Here is a 27,428-nt window from a genome sequence, read left to right as displayed (position 1 = left end):
AAGAAACCCAAGGCAGCATGTTATCGTATATATTTTATCAACATAAGTGTGCAAAAATCTGTTTGCAGAAGTGTCCCGAACTTTAAAGGGACAGTTCGCCCCGAAATCAAAAATACATATTTTTCCTCTTTCCCGTAGAGCTGTTAATCAGTCTAGATAGTTTTGGTGTGAGTTGCAGAGTGTTGGAGATATCAGCCTGCTCTCCAATATAAAGGCCCGGACACACCAAACTGACGAGTGCCCCATTCCCTTATGTCACCGTATCTCGGTCAAAAAATTGCACATGAACACACCAAAGCAACGGCCAACAAGCATGTGTGTTCGGTGCCTGCGTGAGAGGACAAACCCCTCCACACCAGCAGACGACGGTCGTCTGTAATCATCATTCAGAAAGGGAAACCGGAAGACCATCTTGATGCTAGTTAGCCAGTTAGCACGTTAACAACACAATCCAGAGTTGAAGGAACAGAGCATATTTACGAGGACGACAGATGCTCACCAACGGCCCAACTTTGAATGACAGCCGATCATCGGCTTGGTGTGTCAGGGCCGACATGGAACTAGACGGTTTGTGGTGCTCAAAGTGCCAAAAAAATTCATTTGGAGAACTCAGATGTCTCCCCGGGGACCCAAAAACACCATTAACGTTTCAACTGCCGTCATCAGCACAGTCCTCTTGTTCATGAGTAGATGCACGTAGGCTTGTCGATACCAATACCAGTGAATTTCCACGATTCTCGATACAGAAATTGAAACTCACTCACCTTGAATTCTTTCAACAAGTCAGGGTGTCTGTCTTTTAAGTGTTTAGCCAGGTTTGACGTGTTTCCTCCTTTTTGTCTGGAAACTTCGGAGGCACCGTTTGCACACTGGTTCTTGCGAGTATACATTCTCGGAACCCATCGGCTGTATTCGGCATCTGCCGGCGATACAGCCTCTGGGGGCAGACCCCCGATTTTTTGGCATTCCGATTTGATTTGGGTGGAGGAGGCGAATTTCCGTTTCTGACTTCCGTTTATATATAAGTAAATATGCTGAACCATTGCGATGGATTCAGAGTTTGCAGTGACGCCAATTACGTTCCGCCTCGTTAGTTCACCGCACGGACCGTTTAACCTGGCAACAACTGCAGCCGGCTCAAACATGATTGGTCATTATCACGCGGACTACAAACAGTTTACAACCGGAAACCAGGGCTCTTCCGCTCTTTGTCCGGAGGCAAGATCTCCAGGGTTTGCCTACAGACCCCACGTTCACTGAATGATGGGGACCTCGACACTTAAGAGGCACATGACGAAGGCTTGCCATGGAAAGAAAGACGCGAGTCAGCCTTCAGTGTCCACATTCATATCCTTAAAGAAAAGTCGGGTTTAAACCGGGCTCATAATTACAGTTAAAGGGACGGGCTGGGCCGCTGAGGGCAAAGTTGTATCCGGTACTTACGGTACCGAAATGAAAACAGGTACCGATGTATTTTTTGCATGTTGGCATTGACTTGGTACCGAAGCATCGGTTCTCATGACAACTCTAGATGCACGACTTCTTCTGTGCGATGATGCGGTTGGCGGGTGTAGTTAGGTAGAAAGATGAAACTGCTCACAACAAGGTCTGTGGAACAAAGCTTTCTGGGGCCAATTATGAGACTGACAGGAATGCAAAATGTGGTCTACAGCAGATAATAAAACTCTTTATGTTTCACAGCCTCCAGGGGAGTTTTTTCTTCCCCCTGGGGAGACACTTTGCACTCCTTAACTTCTGGAGGAGTCCATCAGTCCCACAGTGACATTTCAGCCTGTTATAACTGGCATGTCGTGTCTGTGCAGGCTTTTGGGACTGATTCAGTCTATGTGCTTCATTCTGTTAGAGTCCCTCATGGTTCATTTTCCCATGGACATCTGACACGCATTTCCTTCCTCTGCCTCCATCTGTCTGTGGCTCTCTCCACTGGCAGTGTCTTGCCTTTCTTCACACGGTAAAACAGGCTTCGAATTTCCTCAAGTTGAATGTTGGAAAACACAGACATGGCACTTCAGTAATCCTCTGTAACAGAATACATGAGGTCATTTCTTGTGTTTGCCGGTGCCTTCAGGGCTGTGAGACATCGCTGTATGTTGTTCTTCTATACAATGAGTCCTGGAGACAGAAGCAGGGCATGAAGCCATGGGCAGGGTTAACATGATTGTTTTTGCAGGCAGCGTTCACATGTTTGGGTGTCAGGCCAGATTCCAGTTGTGTTTTACACATATCATGTCAACGTAAATAAAGTGATGTAGTACATTTGTTTGTGGCACCAAACGTGGCAGTTTGCAGCAGCGTGTGAACCACTCAACCTGGGTTTTTTTTACCAACACGTGGCAGCGTTTCCCAGCAGCGATTGTGGCACTGAACCGAGGTGTTTATGTACCAAACTTGGAGGTTTTTTAGCAGCACGTCACAGCGTTTCCCAGCTGTGTTTGCGGCACCAAACCTGGATGTTTTTTCCCCAGCGGCATTTTTTAATGAACGTGAATGTTTTTACCGACACATTGCTGCATTTCCCAGCAGCATTTATGGCCCTGAACCTGGGTGTTTTTCACAGACACATGGCTGTGTTTCCAAGCGGTGTTTTATGCACCGAACGTGGGTGTTTTTACCGACACATCGCAGCATTTCCTTTGAGCCTCTGAACCTGGGTGTTTTTCCCCAACATATTACGACGTTTACCAGTTGCATTTGTGGCACCAAACCTGTGTTTTTCACTGACACCTTCCAGCACTTCCCAGCGGCATTTGAGCTAGTGAATGTGGGTGTTTCTAGACATAGATGGCGGCTTTTCCTAGTTGTTTTAGCCACAGAACCTAGGTGTTTGTCACCAACCTTGGGGTTTTTTCAATCGACACATTACGGCATTTACCAGTGGTGTTTTAGCCACTGATGTGGTCGTTTTTTTTGGAGTACCAGCACAGTGTTTCCAGCAGCATTTAAGCCACCAAACTCGGGTGTTTTTTTACTGACACATTCCGACATTTCCAAGTGCATTGGAGGCCTGAACCTTTTGCTGACCTGTCCCTGCTTTTCTAGCAGCTTTTGGAACACCAGACGTAGGTGTTTTGAGCCAAAACAAGGTCCTTTCCAAACCACAACCAAGTGGTTTTTCTTCCTCAATCTAACCACAGCGTTGCTGAGAATTCTGTGGTTTGCACAAACATACAAAAACATACAATATATGCTGAGTAATTTGTTAACATATATTACAAAAATACTGTGATTTATTTCCTTTTTTCAACTGCAAATTATGTGTCCAAAGAAAAACTTGCTTGCTGTAAATTGTGTCTAGTGGTTTGGCGCCGGACCATCGTGGTGAAGAGAGTTCAGCCAAAAGGCAAAGCTTTTGATTTACTGGTCCATCTACGTCCCAACCCTCACCTATGGTCATGAGCTCTGGGTAGTGACCGAAAGAATGAGATTGCGGATACAAGCGGCTGCAATGAGTTTCCTCTGTGGGATGTCTGGGCTCAGCCTTAGAGATAGGGTGAGGAGCTCGGACATCCGGAGGGAGCTCGGAGTAGAGCCGCTGCTCCTTTGCATCGAAATGGGTCAGTTGAGGTGGTTCGGGCATCTGATCAGGATCCTCCTGGGTGCCACCTGTTAGAGGTGCACGTCCCACTGGTAGGAGGCCCCGGGGCACAATATTGCAGTGCTATGCTGTGTTATTTTTGTCAGCGTTAACTGCTGGACTAATGAAAATAGAGATGCTCTGTCTATTTATTTTATTTCTAAGGCCTAAATGGGTGAAAAATATCCAAAAATGAAGTGGAAAAACTGCCTGAAAATCCCAGTTCGCCTCCTGTTAGACATCTCACTTGCTTTGAATTTTGGTTCACCGGACAAACACAAGACTGAGATTGCGATTCTGATAAAGAAATGATGTAACTGTATGAAAGAATAGTTTGCAGTCACTGTTCTTGTTCATGGGAGCCTTAACTGGCCTGTTTAGTGGGAGAGCTGTGGTTGGACAGGACAGCTTCCAGATGTGAATGTGCACGTGCGGAGTGAAACAGGATCTGGCTTGTGAGACAAAATTCACATGCTGCTGCAGAAAAGGAAGTTTCCTTATTGTCATTTATCATTATCAAAAATATCTACATTCATCATTCGAACCACCTGATTTGTGCAACAGCTGCAGCAGCTGTGTCGCCGCGAGATGAGCCAATAGCAGGTGTCCTCAGTGGGAAGTTGACCACCCGCCCGGCTGGCGTGCCCTGCTCCGGCTCCGTCCCTCAGGATGCAGGCTTAGCTGTAGCTGCTGTGCAGGACAGCGTTCATTCAGCAAGGCCTGTGCATATTAAGTGTTTGTGTGTGTGTGTGTGTGTGTGAGAACATGTGTTTAGGATTACTTCCTGCTAGGGTTGGGTTGGCGAGTGCAGATGTGCAGATGGTTATGAGCTGGTTGTCCTGTTGATAACCTTCCCTGGCAGAGTGTTGGTCGGTGTAATGTGATTCTCTGAGCAGGTGGAGAGGTTTGTAAAAGACTCCTGAGTGAGTTTGCAGACACACTTAACAGCCAAAATATCATTATCCTGCTGAAACCCAAATCTGATTGATTTGTAAATGAGCTCTCTATGTCATTCAGAGCGGTAAAATAGCAGTTCTGATTAGCTCTGATCAGATCGACTGACTCAAACTCCACAAACTGCTGCTGAGGAAAAAAGAACTCAGAGTTCCACCTGCGATGCGTTCATGGACCTGCAAAGCCACCGAATTTAGAGAGAGGACACAGAATGATACAAAGACCACATAAATTCTACTTCTGTGAGAAACACTGGCACTGTTCAAGGTGTTAGCACCGTTAGCTGCCAGCTGCTGGCTCAGCCACCTCCATGTTGAGAGCCGTGTGCAGACAACCTCAATCAGACTCTAAATCACTGTTTTTCTTCTTTGAGTTAGTCGCTAACGGCTACTAGCTGCTTTTTAAATCTCCCATTAGTGGGTCACACACATAACACGCCTTCAAAACGTCACGCCTGTCATATCCTGCAGGCTCACACAGATACTCACTCCCCTCATTCTGTGATCATACCTTTTAAACAAAACCGCAAGGCAAAATAACGCTACGACATTTCTGTCTTGAACAGGCAATGTAAAGGGGTCGCATTCAGCTCCCTTAAATCAAATGTGACGATGAAAAAATGTTATTCAGTCGTGCATTTTGAAGAATGACTTTATTTTTTCGTCTCACTTAAAGGCTGAAAATGTATGTGCACTAATTTTTGAAAATCAGTGACCTATTTAGATAATTTTTCAGGAAGGAAATGCCGTACACTTTCAGGTTTTACCACTTTTATTTTCCACGTCATTGCTAATTTAATACATTTGGCTTTTCTACTGTTTGTCACTATTTTCTGGCATTTTTTTTGGACCAAAAGATTTTTTAATGGAGAAAATATACAGATATTTGTCATTTCAAAAACACACAGAGTCACAGTTAAGTTTCTAATTCTATTTTTCAGCAAAGTTTTGCAACAAAATTATCTCATTTCCTGTTTTATATTTTACTGGTGCCATAATTAAAGTTTCTACCACCATTATGAATTGTTCTTTTTGCAGTTAAACTCAAGCTGGTCTCTGTCAGAGTTACAGCTTCCCTCTCTTTCTTTGACTGTGCCCTTAACAAGCTGTATGTAATACTTTCACATCATTCATAAACCTTGGGAAACCCCCGCGACCTCTGACCTCTGTGACCCTTTAATGCACACTTTGTGCTTTTTGGTCATGAATCAGGGATGACAGGCTGCCCTCAGGAGATCACTGGGTGGAAGTGTCCGCCGGGCCAAAAGCCTTTCTCCCTTGTGATGCCGATTTATGAGAATGTAATCCATTGGTCTCTTGGGCTGTTTGAATCTATGGGAACTGAAACATCAGCAGTTTTTCCATTAATTTAACCCCACAGTCTCACAGACACTGCGGAATAAAAGTAGGATCTGGAATCCAGCTTTAGTTAGTCAGTCTATGGATGTTTGATTTCAGTAGTATGGAAATCACTGACTGGGTGTTTTCAATTAGACCAGGGGCGTAAATGTGGTTTGATGTTTGTTGTCCCAGAGGAACTTGTCATGGTTGGGTTGTGTCGATGACTCATTTAAAGCTGGAGTAGGCAGTTTAAGTTTTGCGTCATTGGGCAGAAATCCCCTCATTGCCTTTGATTACATTCTAATTCAAGTGGTCTGAGAGAAAACGAGACTCCTGCACCTCCTCTTAGCTCTGTTTTCTAGCTTTAGAAAATCCAGCTTGTGACGAGAGACTTTGGCCGATCAGAGGTTGTTTTCAGAAAGAAGGCGTTCCTATTGGCTGTTCTACGAATGCATACATGTCTCTTAAGTGAAAGCCCGATTCAGTGGCCGAGAATTCTGCAGAAGAAACTGCTAATCCAACATCGGCAACAGCTGCCGACACTGCAAAGCAACCCCCAAAAAGGAAGACAAAGTTTCAGAGGTGGGGAGGAAATGTTGCTAACAGTTTAGCCTTCTGCTAACTGGAGCGAAAGGCTAACAGCTGCAGCTTCACGTTTATGTAGCTAACGTTAGCTACAGCCTTGAGTCACACTGTGCGTTCCAACACCCATACTACTATATGCCCGAAATAAATTTAGTATGTTTAAATACATAGTGTGAAGGAATTTTGTTGTATGACAGTTCGGCAAATGGCGTTTTGTCTCATCTCCATGGTAACGGATCTTAAAACAAGGTCAGGGCGTAGTCTTATGAGGATATCCTGAATGTTTGCATACTGCATACAAGAGTACCTACTTTATAAGGGCAACCGCAGTATCAACTAAAAGTAAAAAGTCACCACAGGATCAGCGAACTTTCTGTTGCTGCCATTACACAGGTTAGACCCAGGATGTTTTGCGCTGACCGAATTCGAGCAGCTATAGCCATCGACAGAAGGTCTGTCTCCTGAGCTGCTGCCCGCTCTCCTCTTGGGAAGGAGTCCACAGCGGCACTGGGCACTCGTTGAGTGGTTCACTCGTCTGGTGGGAGGGGCTTAGGACAGAGAGGGAAAAGCTGCAGGAGGACGATGTGTTTTCAAATTCTGCTGTTTTCTTCTTCGCCTACCCCACCTTTAAAGCAGTTTCCCACCTTGTCGAGCTTCCTGCAGATAAAACCCACTGCATCCTAACAAGTTTTAACACATCCTAACCTTTATCTTGTCTTAAAATCTGTAGAAGGATCCTTAAATCAAAAGAAACAACTTCATTTAACATCACAAGAGAGCACAATAATAACTCCTGGAGATCTCCCAAATGTTTCCTCTGAAACACTAAAACATTAACAGTTTTCCTTTCCAAAGAACTTGTGATTTGCTGATCATTTCCGTGCTTCAAACTGACTCCTGTCTCTGGAACTCATGCTGCTTTCAAGTGCACTTTGTCGCTCGTACTATGAACTTTCTGAACACATCTGAGTGCTGTTGTTGTGGATATTGAAAGTCTTTTTTGGTGGCTGTTGAAATCTCTTCAAAAAATACTTTCCTCGGTCATATTGTAGATGTTTAACCATCTTTGCCTCTGTTTCCAGCTGCACTTGATGGCACAGCTCCTGACTCTAAATCTTGATTTCTTGCAGAGGAGAGCGGCGTCTCTTTGCTCCAGCTAATCGGAGACCCTCCACCGAATGAGATCAGCAGGGTCTACGGGCCGAGGGGGGAGACCGCCTACACCTTCACCCCTGCGGTGGTGTCAGGCCAGCCGGCTGTGGCCCATGTCCCCAACCCTTTCCACCGCCATTTCTCCCTCCTCTTCCACGTGAAGCCCTCCACTCCCGCCGCCTCCGTCCTCTTCTCCATCACTGACGGGCACCAGAAGTTCATGTACATCGGCGTGAAGCTGAGCGCAGTGCAGTCCGGCCGCCAGAAGGTGCAGTTCTTCTACACGGAGCCCGACTCCGAGGCTTCGTACGAGGCGGCTAGCTTCGTCGTGCCGAGCATGGTGGACACGTGGAGTCGCTTCTCGCTGTCTGTCTTCGAGGACCAGGTTACTTTCTACCAGGGCTGCGACTCGGAGCCGCAGATGGTGAAGTTTGAGCGGTCGCCGGATCCCATGGAGCTGGACCCGGGGGCGGGGATCTTTGTGGGCCAGGCAGGAGGAGCTGACACCGACAAGTTCCAGGTAATGTTTGAATACCAAATGACAAAGCTGCCCACGACTAAGAGTTTTCCTAGTTGACCAATAGTCGTTTTTTCTGTCTGCTGTGTAACTTAACGTGCATCTGGTGGACAGTATGATCACTTTCCTTCGCAGACTATACACAATCAATATTTCAGAGATATTTAACACACACTTCACGGAGCGTTTGGAACAAGAAGTCCATTTTCGGGCCGTAAACTCCAGGGTGCCAGCAGAGGAAATGCTCAAGTGCTGAAGAGATGTTTGCTCATCACATCGCTGACAGAAATGAATGAGAAACAGCAGTGAATCCTCCTCCAAATGTCACCCACGGGACCTGGAGAAGTCAGAGTAATACACTGTGTGCTAAAGAGCAGGTGTGTGTGAGTGTGTGACCTCTTCAGCGGGTCAGATCCCCTTTTAATACGTCCCTGTGGCACCTCTCGGCAGGTTTGTGTCTGGGTCGCAGGCAACAGGAAGGGCAGACTTAACCCATCGTCACTCTTGTGAATCTATGAGTTGACCTCCCTTTTACGCTCTGACCTCTGACCTTTCAGCTTGCGGCCGCTCAGTGACCACATGTGACGGTCACATGGCCTCGGGAGTCATGACAAAACTCCTTTTCTGCCACAATCAACCAAAATATTACTTTTTTTTTTTTGCTAAAGGATTTAAGATTCGAAGACAGAGTGGCAAACGCAGCTGACACAATATTCTGCTTTGCATGACTCATTTCTCTCGTGTTTTCCATCTCTGTGGAGATTTCAGAGGAAGCTAATATCCCGACTGGTTGCAAACAATGAGTCACGGACGGTGAAATAAAATGCATTCACTGTGTGTGTGTGTTTTTAGGGTGAGATTGCAGATCTGAGGGTGGTGGGAAACCCTCGGGCAGCTGAGCGCCTGTGTGACGACGAGGACGACTCAGACGCTGTGAGTATTTGTTTGATATTCCAGTCAAATTATCTGAACGCTTTTGTGTGTGACGTCGTTCTGTTTTCGTCTCGCAGGCCTCTGGTGACTTTGGCAGCGGCGAAGGCGACAGGAGACAATCAGGACACTCTGGACACACTGTGAAGGTGGGTTATTCGATATGAAAAATGAAATGAATGTAGAGGTGTTGCAGTTATATCAATCGCCTCAGAGCCAGACTCCATTGAGAAAAATGGTGATTTAACATCTCTGAACACGAGAGCTGCCGGGCCACTGCGGCCTTGATTAGTAAGCTGTTGTGTTGTTGCGGTGTTTCAAATGGTCAGTTCGGCTTTGCCGAAATCACACAATAACACAAACCAACTAACTAATCAAGGCGGCGGTGGACCAGCAGCTCCTCTGTTCCCCAAGCTAAAATTGCTGTTTTTGTCAATGGAGTCTGGTGGTTTTGACGAGAGCATAGATGGGGGACTAAAGCCTGTTCTGCTCCTTGCAGCCAAGCCATACGTACTGTGTCTCGTCACGTCACATCCCCCCCCCCCCCCCCCCCGTGTGAAATTGACAAATAACTCTCGGCCAAAAAACTCAGCAAAGATGGCTGCAGGTTAACCTGCGCTTGACCCACATGTGCGCGGTTTGAGTGACGTTAAACACGGCCCTGTGATGACAGCCGCCTCTACGCTCTTCACAGCCACTGGACAAGAGCCACATTTTCGGAGGGCACTCGTCCTGCAGTGGTTTGACTTTTTAAACCCTTGAACTCGAGTAAATTGATGCGATGTCTTTACTTAAACCATGTTCCAAGAATATGATCGACTGCTGATCGACTGATGATGGTGTTTGTGTTTCTAAATACTGTGTCAGAGTCTCAAGAATCAAACTGATGGATTAAGTGGATGAAATGCTGAATATTAGCGGCGTCTGTGCAGAAATACCATCCCATAACGGGGTGTTAAATCTGCAGATATATGAATTATTGTGTTGTTTTCCAGACCACACCTGCCTCCTTCCGGCCAGTCCCTGAACCCCCTCTGATTCCCTCACATGGAACCACCGTCAAAGAAACAGGTAAAAGCTCAGTGGAATCACTCATGACGGCGAATCCTCAGTGTGTTGCTGCCAAGATGAGCGTCACGCTGCGGAAAAGTGCAATGGAAGTTTTTAATCATGCGGCAGCCGCTGCCAACAACACGTCCTGTCGAATCACTGTGCTTTTATCTTGAAATATGTGCACAAGGATGCCTGTCTGGGCCTGAGAGCGTGGGGGGGGGGATTTGCTGCAGGGTTTCAGCATGTGGGTGAGATTTGAAACTCTGTAGCTCCCCCCGGTGGACAGTTAAAGAAGTGACGCACGTTTGGTTTAATGTTGAGCTTTGTGAGGAGAAAGTTTTGGCTTTAAAATTGCCTTTAATGACCCTTATAAGAAGATAAAGACATGACAGTACCCCAGAGGTTTCTACTTCTATCACCACGCACAACAACTTCACACAGACATTCCCCGCTCTGCATGCCGACACTTGCAGCCTTTAAAGTCGTGTTTGTGTTGACTTTAGATATCAGGTTCCCGCAGCCGTCAGTGGACATCAGCCGACACGGATCACCAGGCCCAAGAGGTGGGTCGCTGGGTGCGAAAGGATTGGGTCGCGCCTTGCAGAGGAAGTGCAGATTGAGATTAGGATTACGTCCTAATCAACATATAGAATGATCGCGGGGCGTCTCCAGCTGCTGTGGTGCCTCATTACGCTGGAGCTGTGAGCATGTTGGTGGAGGGTGACATGCTGTGCCTTTGCAATCTGTGCTTGATGCAAATGAGTTCCTCAGTGCAGGCAGTGAACTTCACTGAAGACAGTCTTATGAGGAGAGGGGAGACTTATGAGTTATGCAGCAGTGCCCTCTGCAGGACAGAACAGATGACTACACTGCTTGCACTGACCTGAATGTGTCCACTAGGTGGTGCTAGAGCTTTGTTTCAGTGCAGACCTGTTTGGGCTTTGCTGCTTTTTATGTGCTTTCTTATTGTAATTGTTGATGTGTGACTCTTCTTTTGCATCTTGGTGGTGGTGTTGATGACTTTGATCATCACTGGATCAGTGTGACCTGATTTATGCACAGTCAGAGTAAATATGATGCTTCAGGAGCGTCTTCCAGCCGTGGGACATTTATTACAAGTCATATCCCTCTCTATCCTCTGTTCCTGGTCTACTCTGACATTTGATAACTAAGAAACCTAGGAGATAAAAAAGGTGCTTGAATTCAGGTTTTTTTTTTTTTTAAATGTATTTCTTCCTGTAAGAAAGAAAAAAAAAGAGATTAAATTTAGTATTTTTTTCATGTAAGATTTAGGACAAAAATGCCACAAAATCATTTTTAAGTTTCATTTAAGTTTCTTAAATTCAGTATTTCTTAAAAAAAACCAACATATTTCTTCCTTTAAAAAAAAGATGATTCAATTTAGTATATTTTTTCTTTTAAGATTTATTTTTTTTAATTTATCATATTTGAAAAAAAGCGTAAATTCAGTAATTTTTCTTTTTTTTCCTTTCTTTCTTTTTTTCTCTTTTTTCATACATCATTTTTTTGCTTTTAAGATTAGAGACAAAAATGCCCCCAAAAAAGATGCTTAAGTGTTTTAAATTCAGTATTTTTTTTTTCTTGTAAAAGAAAACAAAAGATAATTAAATTAAGTATCACTTTTTTTCTTTTAAGATTTAAGACAAAAATGCCTTTTTTTAAAAAAGGCTTAAATTCAGTATTTTTTTCTTCTTGTAAAGGAAAACAATAAAACAATTAATTAAGGATCACTTTTTTCTTTTAAGATTTGAGACAAAAATGCCAACAAATAAAATCTTGAAAAAGAAAGCGACACTTAAATTAAGCATTGTAAATTCAGCGTCTTTTTTTTTACCCTTTATTTTCTTCTTTTTAATGGTAAAATGATGCTTATATTTAGTATTAAGCCTTATTGTTATTTTTTAATTATTAGAAGTTATAAATAGCCTCACACAAAAATAAAATTTAAGATAAAAACATACAGTGCATGTCATATTTTACAATAAAGATGACTTTTATTTTGTTGTTTTATGTGTTTTGTTTCTTACATTGTATTTTTGTTCAGCCAACTTAATTTCTATCTAAAAGCTCATATAATGATATACAATTTCAAGTGTGTACAGTTTCAATATTTGTAATCTTGTACAATTATTTTTTTAAGTTTTATTTCAGTATTTTTTACTTGTACTAATGTTACGTGGTACGACGTGTCTGAATTCAGGATGTCATAAAAAAAAATTAAATTCTAATTAGCGAATATCCTTTGATGTTCCAAACTTGTGAATTAGTGAAATATTTATAAAATTATTAGTGTGTTTAAATATTATTTTTGCTTCAGGTGCATAAGACGTCTGGTCAGTGTGTTTTTGTTTTGAGCATGTCTTTGCAAATGGAGCTGGGTTCCGTCCTCTGCAGGATGTTCTGATGCTCGGATATAAAATTATGTTCTTCCTTTAACGTACTTTCTGTGACACCTCGTCCAGGTCCCGGCGGTGCGAAAGGGGAGAAAGGTGACAGAGGAGTGAAAGGATCGAAGGGGGACATCGGCCCTGCAGGACCGAAGGGAGACTCAGGCTCCAGCTCGGGCTCCTCTGGCTCCTCCTCTCAGGGCGGAGAGCGAGGACAGAAGGTAGAAACATCACTCTGTGTGTCTGTGTGCGTCTGTAACTGTGTCATCAGCTGCATTAAAAATACTTAACGTTCGTCTTTGTTCTTTATTGCAGGGAGAAAAAGGTGCAAAGGTGAGTTCACCCCAATCAGCCTGATGGGGGCGCTATAGGTAAAGGTCAACTTTGAACAGTTGTAACTCCGACACGGCAAGTCGGATTGAAAAATACTTTAAAAAAGATTATCTTATGTACAGTATCTTTTTTTTTCTGTTGAAAGACAAAAAGATGATTAAATAAGCATTTTTTTTTTCTTTAAAAATTTGAGACAAAAAAAAAGAAATACACTAAAAAAGATGATCTTAAATTCAGTATTTTTTTCTTCTTTCAAAAGTAAAAAATAAATGATTAAATAAGTATCTTTTTTCTTTAAAGATCTGAGACAAAAATACAAAAAATACTTTAAAAAAGATTATCTTAAATTCAGTATTTTTTATTTTTATTTTAAAAAACAAATAGATGATTAAATAAGTATATTTTTTCTTTAAAGTTTTGAGACAAAAAACAAAAAAAATACTTTAAAAAAGATTGTCTTGATTGTTCTTTCAAAAGTAAAAAATAGATGATTAAATAAGCATATTGTTTCTTTAAGATTTGAGACAAATGCAAAAAAAAACCCTTTAAATAAAGATTATCTTAAATTCAGTATTTTTTTCTTTTAAAAGTAAAAAATAGATGATTAAATAAGCGTATTGTTTCTTTAAGATTTGAGACAAATGCAAAAAAAAACCCTTTAAATAAAGATTATCTTAAATTCAATATTTTTTTCTTTTATTTTCTTTAAAAAAAAAGATTAAATTATAAGATGTAAGACAAAAATTAAATTAAGTATCTTAAATTCTTTATCTTTTTTCTTTTAAAAGAAAAAGATTTAATTAAGTATTTTTGTAAGACTATATTTTCCACCATTTTGAATTTTCTGATCCATACATTTTTGACATTTCCTTCTAAACCGTTGGTCCGATTTCTACCAAATTTTCTGTGGATCACAACTCGACCACGCTTATCACAAGTTAACAGAAGCTTGTTGATATGTCATTGGGTTTAAAATACTGACCAATGAACTTCAAAAGGGGCTTGACCCAGCACATAAATAGACATAACTCCATAACTGTTGGGCTAATCATCATGAAACTTGCAGGGTATGTATAAATGCGTATGTGAAACCTACCCTGAAAGTTTCTTGCAAAATGACCACTAGGGGGTGCTAGAAATTCAAAAGAAATGGGCGAGGCACAACACAAATTAGACTATAAAGTGTGAAAAATTATTTTGAAATCGCTCAACAGGGGGCGCCACTAGTTCTTAACAAGTGCATTGACCTGGTGCTAAATTTGTCCAAACATCACACTTTCGTTCCGTCTCCTCAGGGTAACTCTGGCTTCGGATACTCCGGCAATAAAGGGGAGCGTGGGCCTCCGGGCCCTCCAGGGCCTCCAGGGCCTGCCGGACCTGCAGCCGAGGTGGTTCGACTCGGGGACGGCTCTGTTGTGCAGCAGGTGTCTGGACCGCCTGGACCACCGGGACCACCAGGGGCAGAGGGACCCGCAGGACCCCGAGGAGGAGATGGAGAGCCTGTGAGTACAGGGAGGCTCGATTTACACACGTGTTAGGTGTTTTATTACGATGAACTTCACCTCAACAATTGTTCTTTATCCTTCAGGGTGATCCAGGAGAGGATGGAAAAGCTGTGAGTCTCTTTGTATTTAACAGAGATGCTTCTGTAAAAACATAATTATATGGACATTTCTAGATGATAAAGAAATAGCAGTGTAATTTAGGTATGTTGGTTTTGTTTTCAGGGTCCCGCCGGGCCACGAGGTGTCCCAGGAACTCCAGGAACTGCTGGTGCCAAAGGCGAAAAGGTTGGAAAATAAGATGAGCTATGTTGTTTCCTGAACTAGAAATATGACAACATATATGAGACATTGTAAATTAAATAATAATAATAAGCATAATAAATAGAGCTGACAGACGAGGGGAAAAACTCAAAAATTTGTGATTAATAAAACTCAAAATTTTCAAGATTAAAGTTGCGCTTTGACGAGATAAAAACTCTGATATTCTCTAAGATTAATGTTGAAAATTTACAAGAACAAACCTCCAAATTTTGTGACCAATAACTGAGATTAAATATGTAAATTTACGAGAAAAAAAATGTGGTTAAAGTCACAAAATTACAAGAAAAAAAGCTTAAAAAGGGTTTTTTAATCATGAATTTGTGACTTTAATGTAGGAAAATTTCTGCATTCCAGGGCGAGCGTGGAGAGGGTCAGCCAGGACCCAGAGGCCCCCCGGGTCTCCCAGGACCTCCTGGACCTGGCACTGGAGACCATCCGGTACGTCCTCACGTCAAACACCCGTCTCTTTCACAGTTATTGTCTCCAGACTTGTCACTGTATCTTCATCACGTTTCCACAGACATTTGTGGACATGGAGGGCTCAGGATTCCCCGACTTGGAGAAACTGCGGGTATGCTGATAAGCGTTAAATGATGAACAGGGTTTTGAACTTTTCGCACACCGTGATGACTTGATGATTTCGTTCATCAGGGGTTCCGTGGTCCTCCAGGCCCGCCAGGCCCTCCTGGCCCTCCTGGGCTCCCTGGGACTTCAGTGGCGCTGGGGCCAAACGGTCCAGTAGCTTTCGGACCTCCTGGACCACCTGGACAGGATGGAGCTCCCGGTCTACCTGTGAGTCGTGCGATTTAATTTTCATTGTACAATGTAGACATTAATAAATTGGTTGTCATAAAAAGATACTTGCAGGCTAAGATTATTCTGTATTACCTTAAAATTTGTCAGGACTGATTATTGTGTGTTTCCTGTGTGTTGTTTCAGGGCCCTCCTGGTCCCCCTGGTAGACCCGGTCAACCAGGAATCGGAGGCGTGAAGGTGAGAATGAACAGACTGACGTAAAACGCTGAATATTTCTCACAGATAACAAATTAAACGTGTTGTATACCCACAGTAAAGGGACGCACAGGGCACTTGTCATTTCAAGTCTCAAATGTCCTTGCACCCCTCTGTGCGCCCATGGATGTGGAGGCGCTTTGATGGTATACGGCCATTTTGAGGCAGCAGACAGCAGTTGCACCATTGACCAACAAAAACCTGGTGTTAAGTCAGAATGACGCTGTATTTTTTCTGCTATTTAATGGAGCAGTGTGTAGGATTTAGCGGCATCTAGTGGTGAGGAATGCAGATTGCAACCAGCTGAAACTTGTCCCGGTTAGAATTCCTTCAGTATCGCTACTAGAGAGGCAAAAGACGTGATGTAACTTTGATTGTCTTTGACATTTCGTTTCCCTGCAGGGTGACTCCGGTGAGCTCGGTCTTCCAGGTGCGGCCGGAGAGAAGGTGAGTTAAGTCAATTTTTTTTTTTTTGTCCTTAAAAATTAAAGTTTGCTCCTGATTTTGAACCAAACATGAGACATTTGTGGCGGGTGCATCCATGTCTGTCCTCCGTGTTTGTCGCCTTCCTCTAGCAAAGCTCGCAAGACTCCAACTTTTTCACGGGCCTGTTTTCTTACTTTGCTCCATCCTCTACGGTGTGTAGTGGGTCACAGGTACTGGGGGGGTGTCTCTGCTCTGGTGATTTACTCCCTCTTTAAACCAATTTCTATTTCATCAACTAACATGTTTTTTAACCAGATGTCGCCGTGAATGATTCCAGTTTCTTACGACCTGAACCACATCCTTCACATTATATTTCCTTAACCCTACAATGGTGTCAGTCAGTCAAACTTTCATACAGGTCAGTGCAGTTCAAAGTGCTGCAGTAATAAGATAGAATAAGACGAGACGTAAAAACAATCTAACAATTTGAGACCACCAAACACAAGACAATAAAAATAATAAAAATGCAATAAAACGGATTTAAAAGCTACGACAGTGATATTAATAAAACGGAGTAACATAAAACTAGATTAAAGAACTAGATAAAAAAAACAAGAATAAAAAATGACAATAATTGCAATAATATAGTTTTAAAAGATTTAAAAATTTCTAATCAGTAATATAAAAAAGAAAAATAAATCAGAAATAACATAAAATAAAAAATAAGTAAAATAAATTAATTTTAAAATTATAAAATAAAAATAGAATTTTTTTTTTTAGAAACCAAATAAACCTTACTTAGTAATAATAATAATAATAATAATAATCATTATAACATTGTTAAATAAAAGCTAGACTAAACAATACCATAAAATAGATTAAAATTAACACAATAAAATATAATTAAATAGATTTAAAAGCTGTAATAATATTAATAATAAGAATAAGAACAAGAATAATAAAATAGTCCAACAAAAACTAGGCTTAAAACTAGATAAAATAGATTAAAATTAATACAATAAAATAGATTTTAAAAAAGCTGTTGTAATAATAATAATAATAATAATAATAATGATGAAAAAGCTAATTAAAAGCATCACTAAAAACTAGATAAAATAGACAAAAAAAAATCAATAAGTGGAATAAAATATATATAATGATGTTCATAATAATAAAATAACAGGCAAATAAAACTAAAATAAAATTACAACAAAAATAAAAAACAAATAAGTGACTAAAATAATTTAAATAATGTCCAAAAAACCTTTCTTAATCAAAAGCCTCGCAGAATATGAAGGATTCAAATTTACATTTAAAGATTTCAACAGCTGTTCTCAGATCCTCAGACTGCTTCAGCATCTTGGAGCAGGATCACAGTGATTTCTAACAAAGCATTTAGTCTTTAGGCACCTGGTTTGAACTACATTCTTTCACTTCTCCAAGTATGACTTCTTACTGCATCTGTTTTTTAAGACTTCTGCTGAACCTCCATCTTTCTTGCTCTGCACATGTCTCTTGCACGTCGTCTTTTTGTCTTCCTATTCTGTCGCTCTTGCATCAAATGTAAATTCGTAATCTGCTGTCCCACCTCAGGGTGCTCAGGGTGACCTCGGACTGCCAGGTACACCAGGACAGACTGGGCTGGCAGGGCTTCCAGGTCCAATGGGACCAGTTGGACCTCCAGGACCTCCTGGGCCGCCGGGGCCACCGTACCGTGCTGTGAGTAGAAGTCAATCAATCAGCCCAAAGACCAGTGTAGGAGTCCAGAATCTTTAACTGGTCCTACTGTAATTAATCCATATAATTACAGTAGGAGTTTGGCATTTTGGCGGTCGCCATCTTGGATTTTTGGAGCCAGAAATGACCATCTGGACAGTTGGACACGAGGGTGGAGCTTACCCCAATGCTGGCTGCTAGCATCATTAGCTCGATGCATTTACAGCTATGGTTAACTTTGATAAAGCTATTGCTAATTTTTGCGAGTGAGATTTTTGTGTCTTTAAAAAGGCGATTGGAGGTCTTTGAGGACTGATTCACTCTTGGAGCCAGCCTCAAGTGGCCATTAGAGGAACTGCAGTTTTTGGCACTTCAAACTCAGCTTCATTTTTCAGCCTCTGAGGTTGCTGCTGGGGACTGATGCATAAAAACGGTATTACTACAACCCTCTACTCCTCTCTCACAGGGTGACCTGGATGGATATGAGGGCAACAATGGCTACTCTGGTCTTCCTGGCCCACCTGGTCCACAGGTACCCAATCACCCTTACGTAAACTCTTCTCCTTACAGTCGATGCCTTGCCTCACGTCTCTGTGTTTTCTGTCTTTCAGGGTCCACCTGGTATTCCAGGTCTGCCTGTAAGTACTACAGAGTCTGTATGGATATATTTTTACCACTCCATTCCTGACTGTGAGTATCATTAATGTTTTATTATGATTTCCAGGGTCGGTCAGGTCTGCCGGGTACTCACGGAGACAAAGGAGCAGAGGGACCAAGAGGACCTCCTGGGATGCCAGGTCTGGACGGGTTCACAGGACAGCCGGTAGGAGGCCAGATGATCAATGGGATTTGTTGCTTTTCTATACTATATAACATGAAAATAATACACAACGACTGTAGAGGAAACAATTACACGTATTGCAGTTGTACACTTGCTTGTTTCCATGGCGCTAGTAACTGATTGTGTTCATTTTTTAGGGTGAAAAAGGAGACAGAGGAGAGAAAGGAGAGATGGTGAGTCACGTGCAAAATATATAAGATGTGCACTTTGTGTGTGTGCATATATATTTTCGTTTTAAAGCCGCTTCTTATGCAACACTATTTGTAATGTGTTGTGAAATATATGAAGTTATAAACATGTAAATGTAATATATATGCAGCATATTGTACTTTTCAGTTATTTTACGAACTTTTATTTCTATGGAATGCCATTAACATCAATATTAGATTAACACAAATAAATATGGCTATGAAGTTAATAAATGAGCCTATGAAATAAATAAATATGTGTAGAAAAACCAATAGTGAAATAATATAATAATAATATATAAATACATGCAAATATAAAAATATAAATAAGTCAGTATAGTTCAATAAATAATTAGGTTTTTATATAAAAGGGACATTTTTCAAAGGACTGCTTTCTATATTCATATTTACATTTATTTGTATATTTATTACCTATTTTTTAATTTAGGGATTTAAGTCATAGGCATTTTTATCTGTTTATTTAATAATTCCATATTTGTTTATTGCAGGGGACTTTTATGTCATAATTTCTTACATTTACTTCTTAATATTTATTGCCTATTTTTTATTTGAGAATTTATTTCATTGTCTTTTTTTTTCATTTGTGTATTTATTAAATAATTCCTTTCCTTTTTTATTTCAGGAGACTTTTATTTCACAGTTTTGCTCATGCATATATATTTATATTTATTTATATATTAACTGCCTCCCTTATTTTGTCTCCCTTTATTTTTTTAATTGTATAGCCATTTTTATTTATCATTTTTTTAGCCATTATTTTCATAATTCCATATTTGTTTATTTTAGGGGACTTTTATTTCATAATTTCACTCATTCACAATTTTTATTTTTTTATATATTAATTAATTATTTTCACTGTTGTTTTATTTCAGTGGACTTTTATTTCATAATTTTGCTCATGTAGATGTACTTATTTATATATTTACTGCCTCCCTTATTTTTTCTCCCTTTATTTTTTTAATTGTATAGCCATTTTTAATTATTTATGTATTTTTTCATAATTTCATATTTGTTTATTTCAGGGAACTCATTAGTTTATTTACTTTTTTAATATTTATTGCCTGTTTTTTATTTGAGAATTTATCTCACAGGCATTTTTTATTTATTTATGTATTTATTTAATTATTCCACTTTTTTTTATTTCAAGGGACCTTTTTTAATTCACAATTTTGCTCATGTGTATATATATTATATTTATTTATATAGTTACTGCCTCCCTTATTTTTTTCTCTTTTTTTTAATTTTATAACCATTTTTATTTATTTATTTATTTAATAAATAATTTTTCACCTTGGAAATAGCAGTCGAGTTACTCTGTGATTCAGGGCTTTGAGCTAAATGCTAACATTAGCATGCCAACATGCCTTCAATGACTTATCTTATCGTACTGGTGCTTAGCAGGTTTAATTACCATCTTCACCTTTGTCATTGAGCATGTTAGCATGCTAGCATTTGCTAATTAGCACGGGAAATTGCTCATAAGCCAAATTACTTTTAATTTTCTGAATGTATGTCAAAATATAATATGTCTTCTTATGATGATTTTATGTCCATTTGTATGGCAGGGTCCTCCAGGGCGAGATGGCGGGCTACCTGGCCCTCCAGGGCCTCCCGGACCTCCAGGACAAGTCATCCAAACCAGCGATGTGAGTCAGAGGTCCAGCTGTCAACATGGAGACTGAATATGTAAAACTAATGTAGCTTGCACATGTCAGCCTGCCATTTAATCACTCAATCACTGCATCAGATTGCATCTTGATTTACTGATATGCACTAACTGCCACTGCCTGCTTTGTCCACCTGCACACTAACTGACCTAACTTTGTCTCGCTGTAGTATAATGACGTATATTGGAACGAAGGGTGGCAGGTAAGTGCTCCCCCCCACTGACCTCACCATAAACCTCACTAAACTAAACTTATTTTAACACGTTTACACAGGATTTGTTCTTTTTCTTCACGTGTTTTCACTCTCTCTTCTTCAGGGAGGACATGGTGTCCCGGGCCGAGCAGGATTCCCAGTATGTATATCATTATTCATATCACACAGTTTAGAAAAGTCTAGTCAATATGGGAAAATGGACAGAAGTCAATGAGTAATGTGTTTTCAATCAGGGGCCCTCAGGACCAAAAGGAGAAAAAGGATCCCCCGGTCCTCCAGGATACGCACCTAAAGTAAGATAAGTTGCATTTTTAATGAATTAATTTAGCATTTCACAGAGTTAAAGACGTAAGTTGAATCAAGTTTTGTGCAGCATTGTGCACCACAAAGACAGATTTGTTTTGTAATTGTTTTTAATAAGAATTAAATTATTTGCTCGCTGTTTTTGCGTGGCTACAAGAAGATGACGCTGAAGTTTGTTTGCTGTTTAAGATGTCTCCTTGTGTTCCAGTCGCTGTTTGACTTAAACCTGTGGTTTTGTTCAGGGGCAGAAAGGAGAGCCTGGTATCATCATGGGACCCGATGGGAGACCTCAGTACCTCGGCGGTCTGGCAGGACGGCCGGTAAAAACCTTTGAGTCACCAGACAACGAGCTACGAGGATGCACACACACTGTTTTAGCATCACAGCTAGGGATGCACAGTAATATCGGCACGTCATCGGTATCAGCCGATAGTGGCTTTAGAATAAAATATCAGATATGGAATTTTCCCTAGCTAACAAAAGCGGGGACTAATTCATCTCGTCACGTGCCTAGCTTTAGTGGATCATAACATATCGGGTGTGGAATTAATCTGCAGATGCTCCAGTTTAAAATCAGAACAGATGTTTCTCTGGACGTCAGTTTTTGAGCCGTGATGAAGCCCAAAATGTGTCGTCAAAGCTTGTTGTATAGCTAAGAAGATTTCCAGAAAACTTGAGCATACAGTTGTACATGTGCCTACAAAATATTAGGCTGATTGGTCTAGTAGTTTGCCACATTAGCTCCAGATAGACAGACACACAAACACGTGATTTTCCTGCTTATATCATTTATGATCCAGGAATTTAAGCATCTAAATACATAAATAATTGCCTGAAATGTTTCTATTCACAGGGTGACAGTGGACCCCCCGGCCCTGTGGGACCTCCAGTGCGTACTGTATTTTATTGACCACATTTTGAGAGCCTTGCTGCTATTACGCACATTAAGCTAATAAACCTGTATGAACATTTTAATCTCTAGGGTCCACATGGTCCTGCAGGCCAGAAGGGAGAGATTGGGTTCCCAGGTAGACCGGTGAGTAGATTTCGTATCGAGTCAGTTTAAAAATGGTACAAATACAAGTCCAAGTGTTAATGTTGTTATATTTTAGGGTCGGCCGGGGCTGAACGGCGCCAGAGGAGAGAAGGGAGACTCAGGAGGCTTGGGAGCTGGATCTGCTTACCCTGTGAGCACCACAGATTTCGTCTTATTTAAAAGTCACCGCTGAAACTGAAGCCATTAAAGCACAGTAATCAATATTTGTTGTGTCCCAGGGTCCTCCAGGTCCACCGGGCCCCCCCGGACCTCCTGGACCGTCAATTCCCTACGACAGAATCAGAGTGAGTCCAGACATGAAACATGTAGTGTTGTGTTTCCTGTTCATTTAGGAAGTCGGGATGAGCCATGATTGATTCATCTTTATTTAGTGGTTTATGTTAAATGTTAATAAATGTTCAAATGTATAAATAGCTGGGTACTTTATGGTTATTTTATCACAAACAACATGGATAATGAGAGTTTAATTCAAGTGTCTGTGTGGGGGATTTTAAGAAATGTTGCTACTTACTGTATGGGTGTGAATTATAATCTGTGTTTTTATTTCAGTCATTTGAGGATTACGCCAGATACTTCCCAGGTAAATTCACCTCCTGTCTCAAGTGCCGTGAGTGAAAGAAAAGTTTTAAGCAGTAGTTTGACAGTTATTGCTTTCTTACTGAGAGTTAGATTGGAAGATTGATGCCACTCTCATGTATGATGAATATGAAGCAGCTGGTTAGCTTAGCTTAGCATTAAGACTGTAAGCAAGGGGAAACAGCTAGCCTGGCTCTGTCTTAACGTATGAGAGTGGTATCAATCTTCTGTTCATTCCCTCATAAAGAAAGCATGATGCATATCTCCAAAGATGTCACACTATTCCTTTGAATGTTTCAACCATTTCCCCTCTGGATAATACATTTTTTTTTCTTATCTTGTCTTGGAGAAGGTAACTTGGGTATTTTTAAACCTGGACCCTATTTTCCCATTTTTTTGTATCCCATTAACTAATGGAAATTGGTCCAGGATTCCTTCAAGCCTGCTGGTGTTTAACTTGACATGTTGTTGCTGTTCTTGTTTATAGCTGTTAAAGGAGAGAAAGGCGATCCTGGCCCACCAGGGACAGTTGATATTTCAGGTAGCACCACTTCGTCTGTGCACATATGTGTCGAAATGTTTACGATTTCAGCGTGAAGACAGATTTAAATTCAGATATTTTGCTTCCGATCCAGGTGCCGGGCCAAACGTTGATATTTACACTTTAAGAGTAAGTCTCGACTCAGTAGGTTATGGTTAAACTATTAGCATCAGTGCGACTCTTCCTTTATGTATCTTTACTAATTTTTTTTAGAATGAGTTGAAAGGTGAAAGAGGCGATGCGGGCCTTAAGGGAGAGAAAGGAGAACCAGGTGGAGGATATTATGACCCCCGCTATGGAGGCAGCGGCGTCGGAGCCCCGGGAGCGCCTGGACCTCCTGTAAGATCACATTAAGCTTCACAAAGTCAGTTTATAGTCAAATACGTCACAATCTAAAGATAAAATCAAACACCTTTCTGTCTTTGTCCCACCAGGGTCCTAGAGGCGACTCAATCATCGGCCCACCAGGCCCTCAGGGGCCACCAGGTCCACCAGGAAGAGGCTACGATGGGCAACCTGGACCACCAGGGCCGCCCGGACCTCCAGGAGGATCCTTTTCTGGTGCTAACAGGGGCACACAGAGTGAGTATAACCACACACACACCCAGATGTTCACAATTACATCTGTATTCAGTCATGTGACCCCCTCACAACCTCTTTGGGTTATAGCTATCAATATTCCTGGACCACCGGGACCACCTGGACCTCCTGGACAACCTGGACACTCCTCAGGGGTGCGAGAACTTGTTTTTTTATTTCCTTATAATCCAACAGTACATCATGAAATACAAATGCCACAGCTTGGTTCACTTTAAGAGTGTTTCTTTGTTTGCAGGTGACAGTGTTGAGGTCGTATGACACCATGACAGCCACCGCTAGACGACAGCCTGAGGGCTCTCTGGTTTACATCATAGACCAAACTGATCTCTACTTACGGGTCAGAGATGGAGTTCGTCAAGTTCAGGTAAATTATTCACCGATGTCATAGGAGTAGACGATATATAACAATACTTTAACTTTGTTATAAAAAAACTTGATTTTATAACCCAGCCCTATAAGTCAGCAGGAGAGGCATAGAAATAGTTCCCATGTGTAATCGTGCATGTGTGTGCTTTATTTTCACAGCTCGGGAACTACATTGCTTTGCCCCCTGAGGATGTGAGTTTAATCTTCCTTTGTTCCCTCATCTTCAGAACATATATTGAGCCCTGTTTAAAACATATCATGCACATTATTTTTAGGGTAACGAGGTTGCAGCTGTGGAGCCCCCGCCAGTTGTCCCCTACTCCCCAGACCACCCCTCGCACGTCGACACTTCCTCACACGACTCCCAGAGGCCACCTGAGAGTCCGGTTCACCCCGGCTCTGAACATCACACACACCTAGACCACCACCATACAACACACACTGACCCTCGCTACCCATCGAACCCTGATCCTCGATACCCAACCCACTATGATCCCAGATACCACCCTGATACACGATACCAGCCGGATCCTCGGTACCCAGCACCCACAGATCCACGCTTTCCAAGTTACTCAGACCGTTTAAATCAACCAGACGGTAGGACTACTGTACATTCACCCCACCAGCGCCCTGGGTATTCGGACACTCGCTACCCAGTCACTCCTCAGCGACGACCACCTCCTCCTGTACCCCAGACTCCAGTCCACCATCATACCTCAGGTCCAGGGGTAAGAGAGTCTCACATCTCTGCTCTATGTTTTACCGTGAGATTAGATATTACCACTGACCATGTTGGTGGCTCCGCAGCTCCACCTCATGGCCCTGAACAGCCCTCAGACTGGCGCGATGCGGGGCATCCGCGGTGCAGACTTCATGTGCTTCACTCAGGCTCAGGCCATCGGGATGAAGGGAACTTTCCGAGCCTTCCTGTCCGCCAGACTCCAGGATCTCCACAGCATCGTCCGCAAGGTCGACAGGGACCGTTTGCCAATAGTCAACCTGAAGGTAGCCAACAGAAGTTCTTCGTCCATTTAAAGTTCGATACCACTCTCATGTTTGTACAGTACATATGAAGGTATAGCAAGCAGCCGGTTAGCTTAGCATAAAGCTTAGCATAAAGACTGGAAAAGGGGGGGAAACTGCTGCATTAGGTTTTCAGGGTTGTCCATCTGTCTCATTCTTGTGAACGTGATAATCACCTTGAGAGAATTTCTTCAAATTTGGCACAAACGTCTGATTGGAGGCAAGGATGAACTGACATTACATTGGCCAAAAGTCAAGGTCATTGTGACCTGGTCTTCCTCATTCTCATGAAAGCCACATCTCAAGAACACCTTGAGGGAATGTCCTCAAATTTGGCACAAACGTCTGATTGGAGTCAAGGTTGAACTGATTAGATTGCAGTGGTCAAAAGTCAAGGTCATTGTGAACTGGTCTTCCTCATTCTCATGAAAGCCACATCTCAAGAACACCTTGAAAGAATGTCTTCAAATTTGGCACAAACATCTGATTGGAGTCAAGATTGAACTGATTAGATTGCAGTGGTCAAAAGTCAAGGTCATTGTGACCTGGTCTTTCTCATTCTTGTGAAAGCCGTATCTAAACAACACCTTGAAGAAATGTCTTCAAATTTGGCACAAACGTCTAATTGGAGTCAAGGATGAACTGACATTACATTGGTCAAAAGTCAAGGTCATTGTGACCTGGTCTTTCTCATTCTCATGAAAGCCACATCTCAAGAACACCTTGAAAGAATGTCTTCAAATTTGGCACAAACGTCTGATTAGAGTCAAGGTTGAACTGATTAGATTGCAGTGGTCAAAAGTCAAGGTCATTGTGACCTGGTCTTCCTCATTCTCATGAAAGCCACATCTCAAGAACACCTTAAAAGAATGTCTTCAAATTTGGCACAAACATCTGATTGGAGTCAAGGTTGAACTGATTAGATTGCAGTGGCCAAAAGTCAAGGTCATTGTGACCTGGTCTCCCTCATTCTCATGAAAGCCACATCTCAAGAACACCTTGAAAGAATGTCTTCAAATTTGGTACAAACATCTGATTAGAGTCAAGGTTGAACTGATTAGATTGCAGTGGCCAAAGGTCAAGGTCATTGTGACCTGGTCTTCCTCATTCTCATGAAAGCCACATCTCAAGAACACCTTGAAAGAATGTCTTCAAATTTGGCACAAACGTCTGATTGGAGTCAAGGTTGAACTGATCAGATTGCAGTGGTCAAAAATCAAGGTCATTGTGACCTGGTCTTTCTCATTCTCGTGAAAGCCGTATCTAAAGAACACCTTGAAGGAATGTCTTCAAATTTGGCACAAACGTCTAATTGGAGTCAAGGATGAACTGACATTACATTGGTCAAAAGTCAAGGTCATTGTGACCTGGTCTTTCTCATTCTCATGAAAGCCACATCTCAAGAACACCTTGAAAGAATGTCCTCAAATTTGGCACAAACGTCTGATTGGAGTCAAGGTTGAACTGATTAGATTGCAGTGGTCAAAAGTCAAGGTCATTGTGACCTGGTCTTTCTCATTCTCGTGAAAGCCGTATCTAAAGAACACCTTGAAGGAATGTCTTCAAATTTTGCACAAAGGTCTGATTGGAGTCAAGGATGAACTGACATTACATTGGTCAAAAGTCAAGGTCATTGTGACCTGGTCTTTCTCATTCTTGTGAAAGCCATATCTCAAAAACACCTTGAGGGAATTTCTTCAAATTTGGCACAAACGTCCACTTAGATCCAAAGATATACTAATCAGAATTTGGCAGTCAAAGGTCACTGTGATCCCACAACACTCAAAATTAATATGCTAATTGTGACGCAATTTCACACAGATGTAGGATAAAATGATTAAGTGGTATTTACAGCTGTGAAATTAACAAAGCTGGTGTGTTTACAAGTCATCAGTTTAGCTTAGATGGCATGGTTTGTGCCTTTTATTTAGATTTGTGGGTTAATTGCATAACCAGTCCTCACCAGTTTTGCACTGATGGTGTTGTCTCATCTTTGTCAGGATGAGGTTCTGTTTGACAGCTGGGACGCCATCTTCAACAATGGCAGAATAAAGGACAACGTGCCAATCTACTCCTTTGATGGCAAAGACGTTCTCAGTGACAACACATGGTGAGCTAAATGACCTGTAAATATGATCATATTCACAAACACAAGAGTTGAAAAGTCACCAAAACTTCCTCTATT

General features: G+C 41.6%; 1 protein-coding gene across 8 annotated transcripts in view; it reads left to right on the top strand.

Annotated features, from left to right (window-relative positions):
- Positions 1-27,428, top strand: part of LOC117249899 (collagen alpha-1(XVIII) chain-like) — a 70,829-nt gene that overhangs the window by 40,521 nt on the left and 2,880 nt on the right. For 4 of the 8 annotated variants that reach the window (XM_033615722.2, XM_033615720.2, XM_033615717.2 and 1 more), the window contains exons 2-42: positions 7,605-8,146; positions 8,996-9,076; positions 9,154-9,222; positions 10,069-10,144; positions 10,630-10,689; positions 12,610-12,755; positions 12,850-12,867; positions 14,163-14,369; positions 14,456-14,482; positions 14,595-14,657; positions 15,048-15,131; positions 15,214-15,264; positions 15,345-15,485; positions 15,633-15,686; positions 16,107-16,151; positions 16,280-16,342; positions 17,724-17,849; positions 18,313-18,378; positions 18,458-18,484; positions 18,571-18,669; positions 18,825-18,860; positions 20,462-20,542; positions 20,733-20,765; positions 20,881-20,916; positions 21,011-21,070; positions 21,323-21,400; positions 21,934-21,969; positions 22,063-22,116; positions 22,193-22,267; positions 22,356-22,421; positions 22,687-22,717; positions 23,201-23,254; positions 23,349-23,383; positions 23,468-23,593; positions 23,689-23,836; positions 23,924-23,988; positions 24,090-24,218; positions 24,380-24,412; positions 24,496-24,948; positions 25,028-25,225; positions 27,244-27,353. In XM_033615722.2, the coding sequence (XP_033471613.2) occupies positions 7,605-8,146; positions 8,996-9,076; positions 9,154-9,222; positions 10,069-10,144; positions 10,630-10,689; positions 12,610-12,755; positions 12,850-12,867; positions 14,163-14,369; positions 14,456-14,482; positions 14,595-14,657; positions 15,048-15,131; positions 15,214-15,264; positions 15,345-15,485; positions 15,633-15,686; positions 16,107-16,151; positions 16,280-16,342; positions 17,724-17,849; positions 18,313-18,378; positions 18,458-18,484; positions 18,571-18,669; positions 18,825-18,860; positions 20,462-20,542; positions 20,733-20,765; positions 20,881-20,916; positions 21,011-21,070; positions 21,323-21,400; positions 21,934-21,969; positions 22,063-22,116; positions 22,193-22,267; positions 22,356-22,421; positions 22,687-22,717; positions 23,201-23,254; positions 23,349-23,383; positions 23,468-23,593; positions 23,689-23,836; positions 23,924-23,988; positions 24,090-24,218; positions 24,380-24,412; positions 24,496-24,948; positions 25,028-25,225; positions 27,244-27,353 (3,982 nt within the window). The remainder of the gene's footprint in view (positions 1-7,604; positions 8,147-8,995; positions 9,077-9,153; positions 9,223-10,068; positions 10,145-10,629; positions 10,690-12,609; positions 12,756-12,849; positions 12,868-14,162; positions 14,370-14,455; positions 14,483-14,594; positions 14,658-15,047; positions 15,132-15,213; positions 15,265-15,344; positions 15,486-15,632; positions 15,687-16,106; positions 16,152-16,279; positions 16,343-17,723; positions 17,850-18,312; positions 18,379-18,457; positions 18,485-18,570; positions 18,670-18,824; positions 18,861-20,461; positions 20,543-20,732; positions 20,766-20,880; positions 20,917-21,010; positions 21,071-21,322; positions 21,401-21,933; positions 21,970-22,062; positions 22,117-22,192; positions 22,268-22,355; positions 22,422-22,686; positions 22,718-23,200; positions 23,255-23,348; positions 23,384-23,467; positions 23,594-23,688; positions 23,837-23,923; positions 23,989-24,089; positions 24,219-24,379; positions 24,413-24,495; positions 24,949-25,027; positions 25,226-27,243; positions 27,354-27,428) is intronic. The other 4 variants (XM_033615716.2, XM_033615718.2, XM_033615715.2 and 1 more) reach the window with 4 other exon arrangements.

This window comes from Epinephelus lanceolatus, chromosome 24, assembly GCF_041903045.1.
Source record: "Epinephelus lanceolatus isolate andai-2023 chromosome 24, ASM4190304v1, whole genome shotgun sequence".
NCBI classification, from domain to species: Eukaryota; Metazoa; Chordata; class Actinopteri; order Perciformes; family Serranidae; genus Epinephelus; species Epinephelus lanceolatus.
Note: the sequence above shows the minus strand (reverse complement) of the source record. Positions and strands in the feature narration are given on the sequence as shown.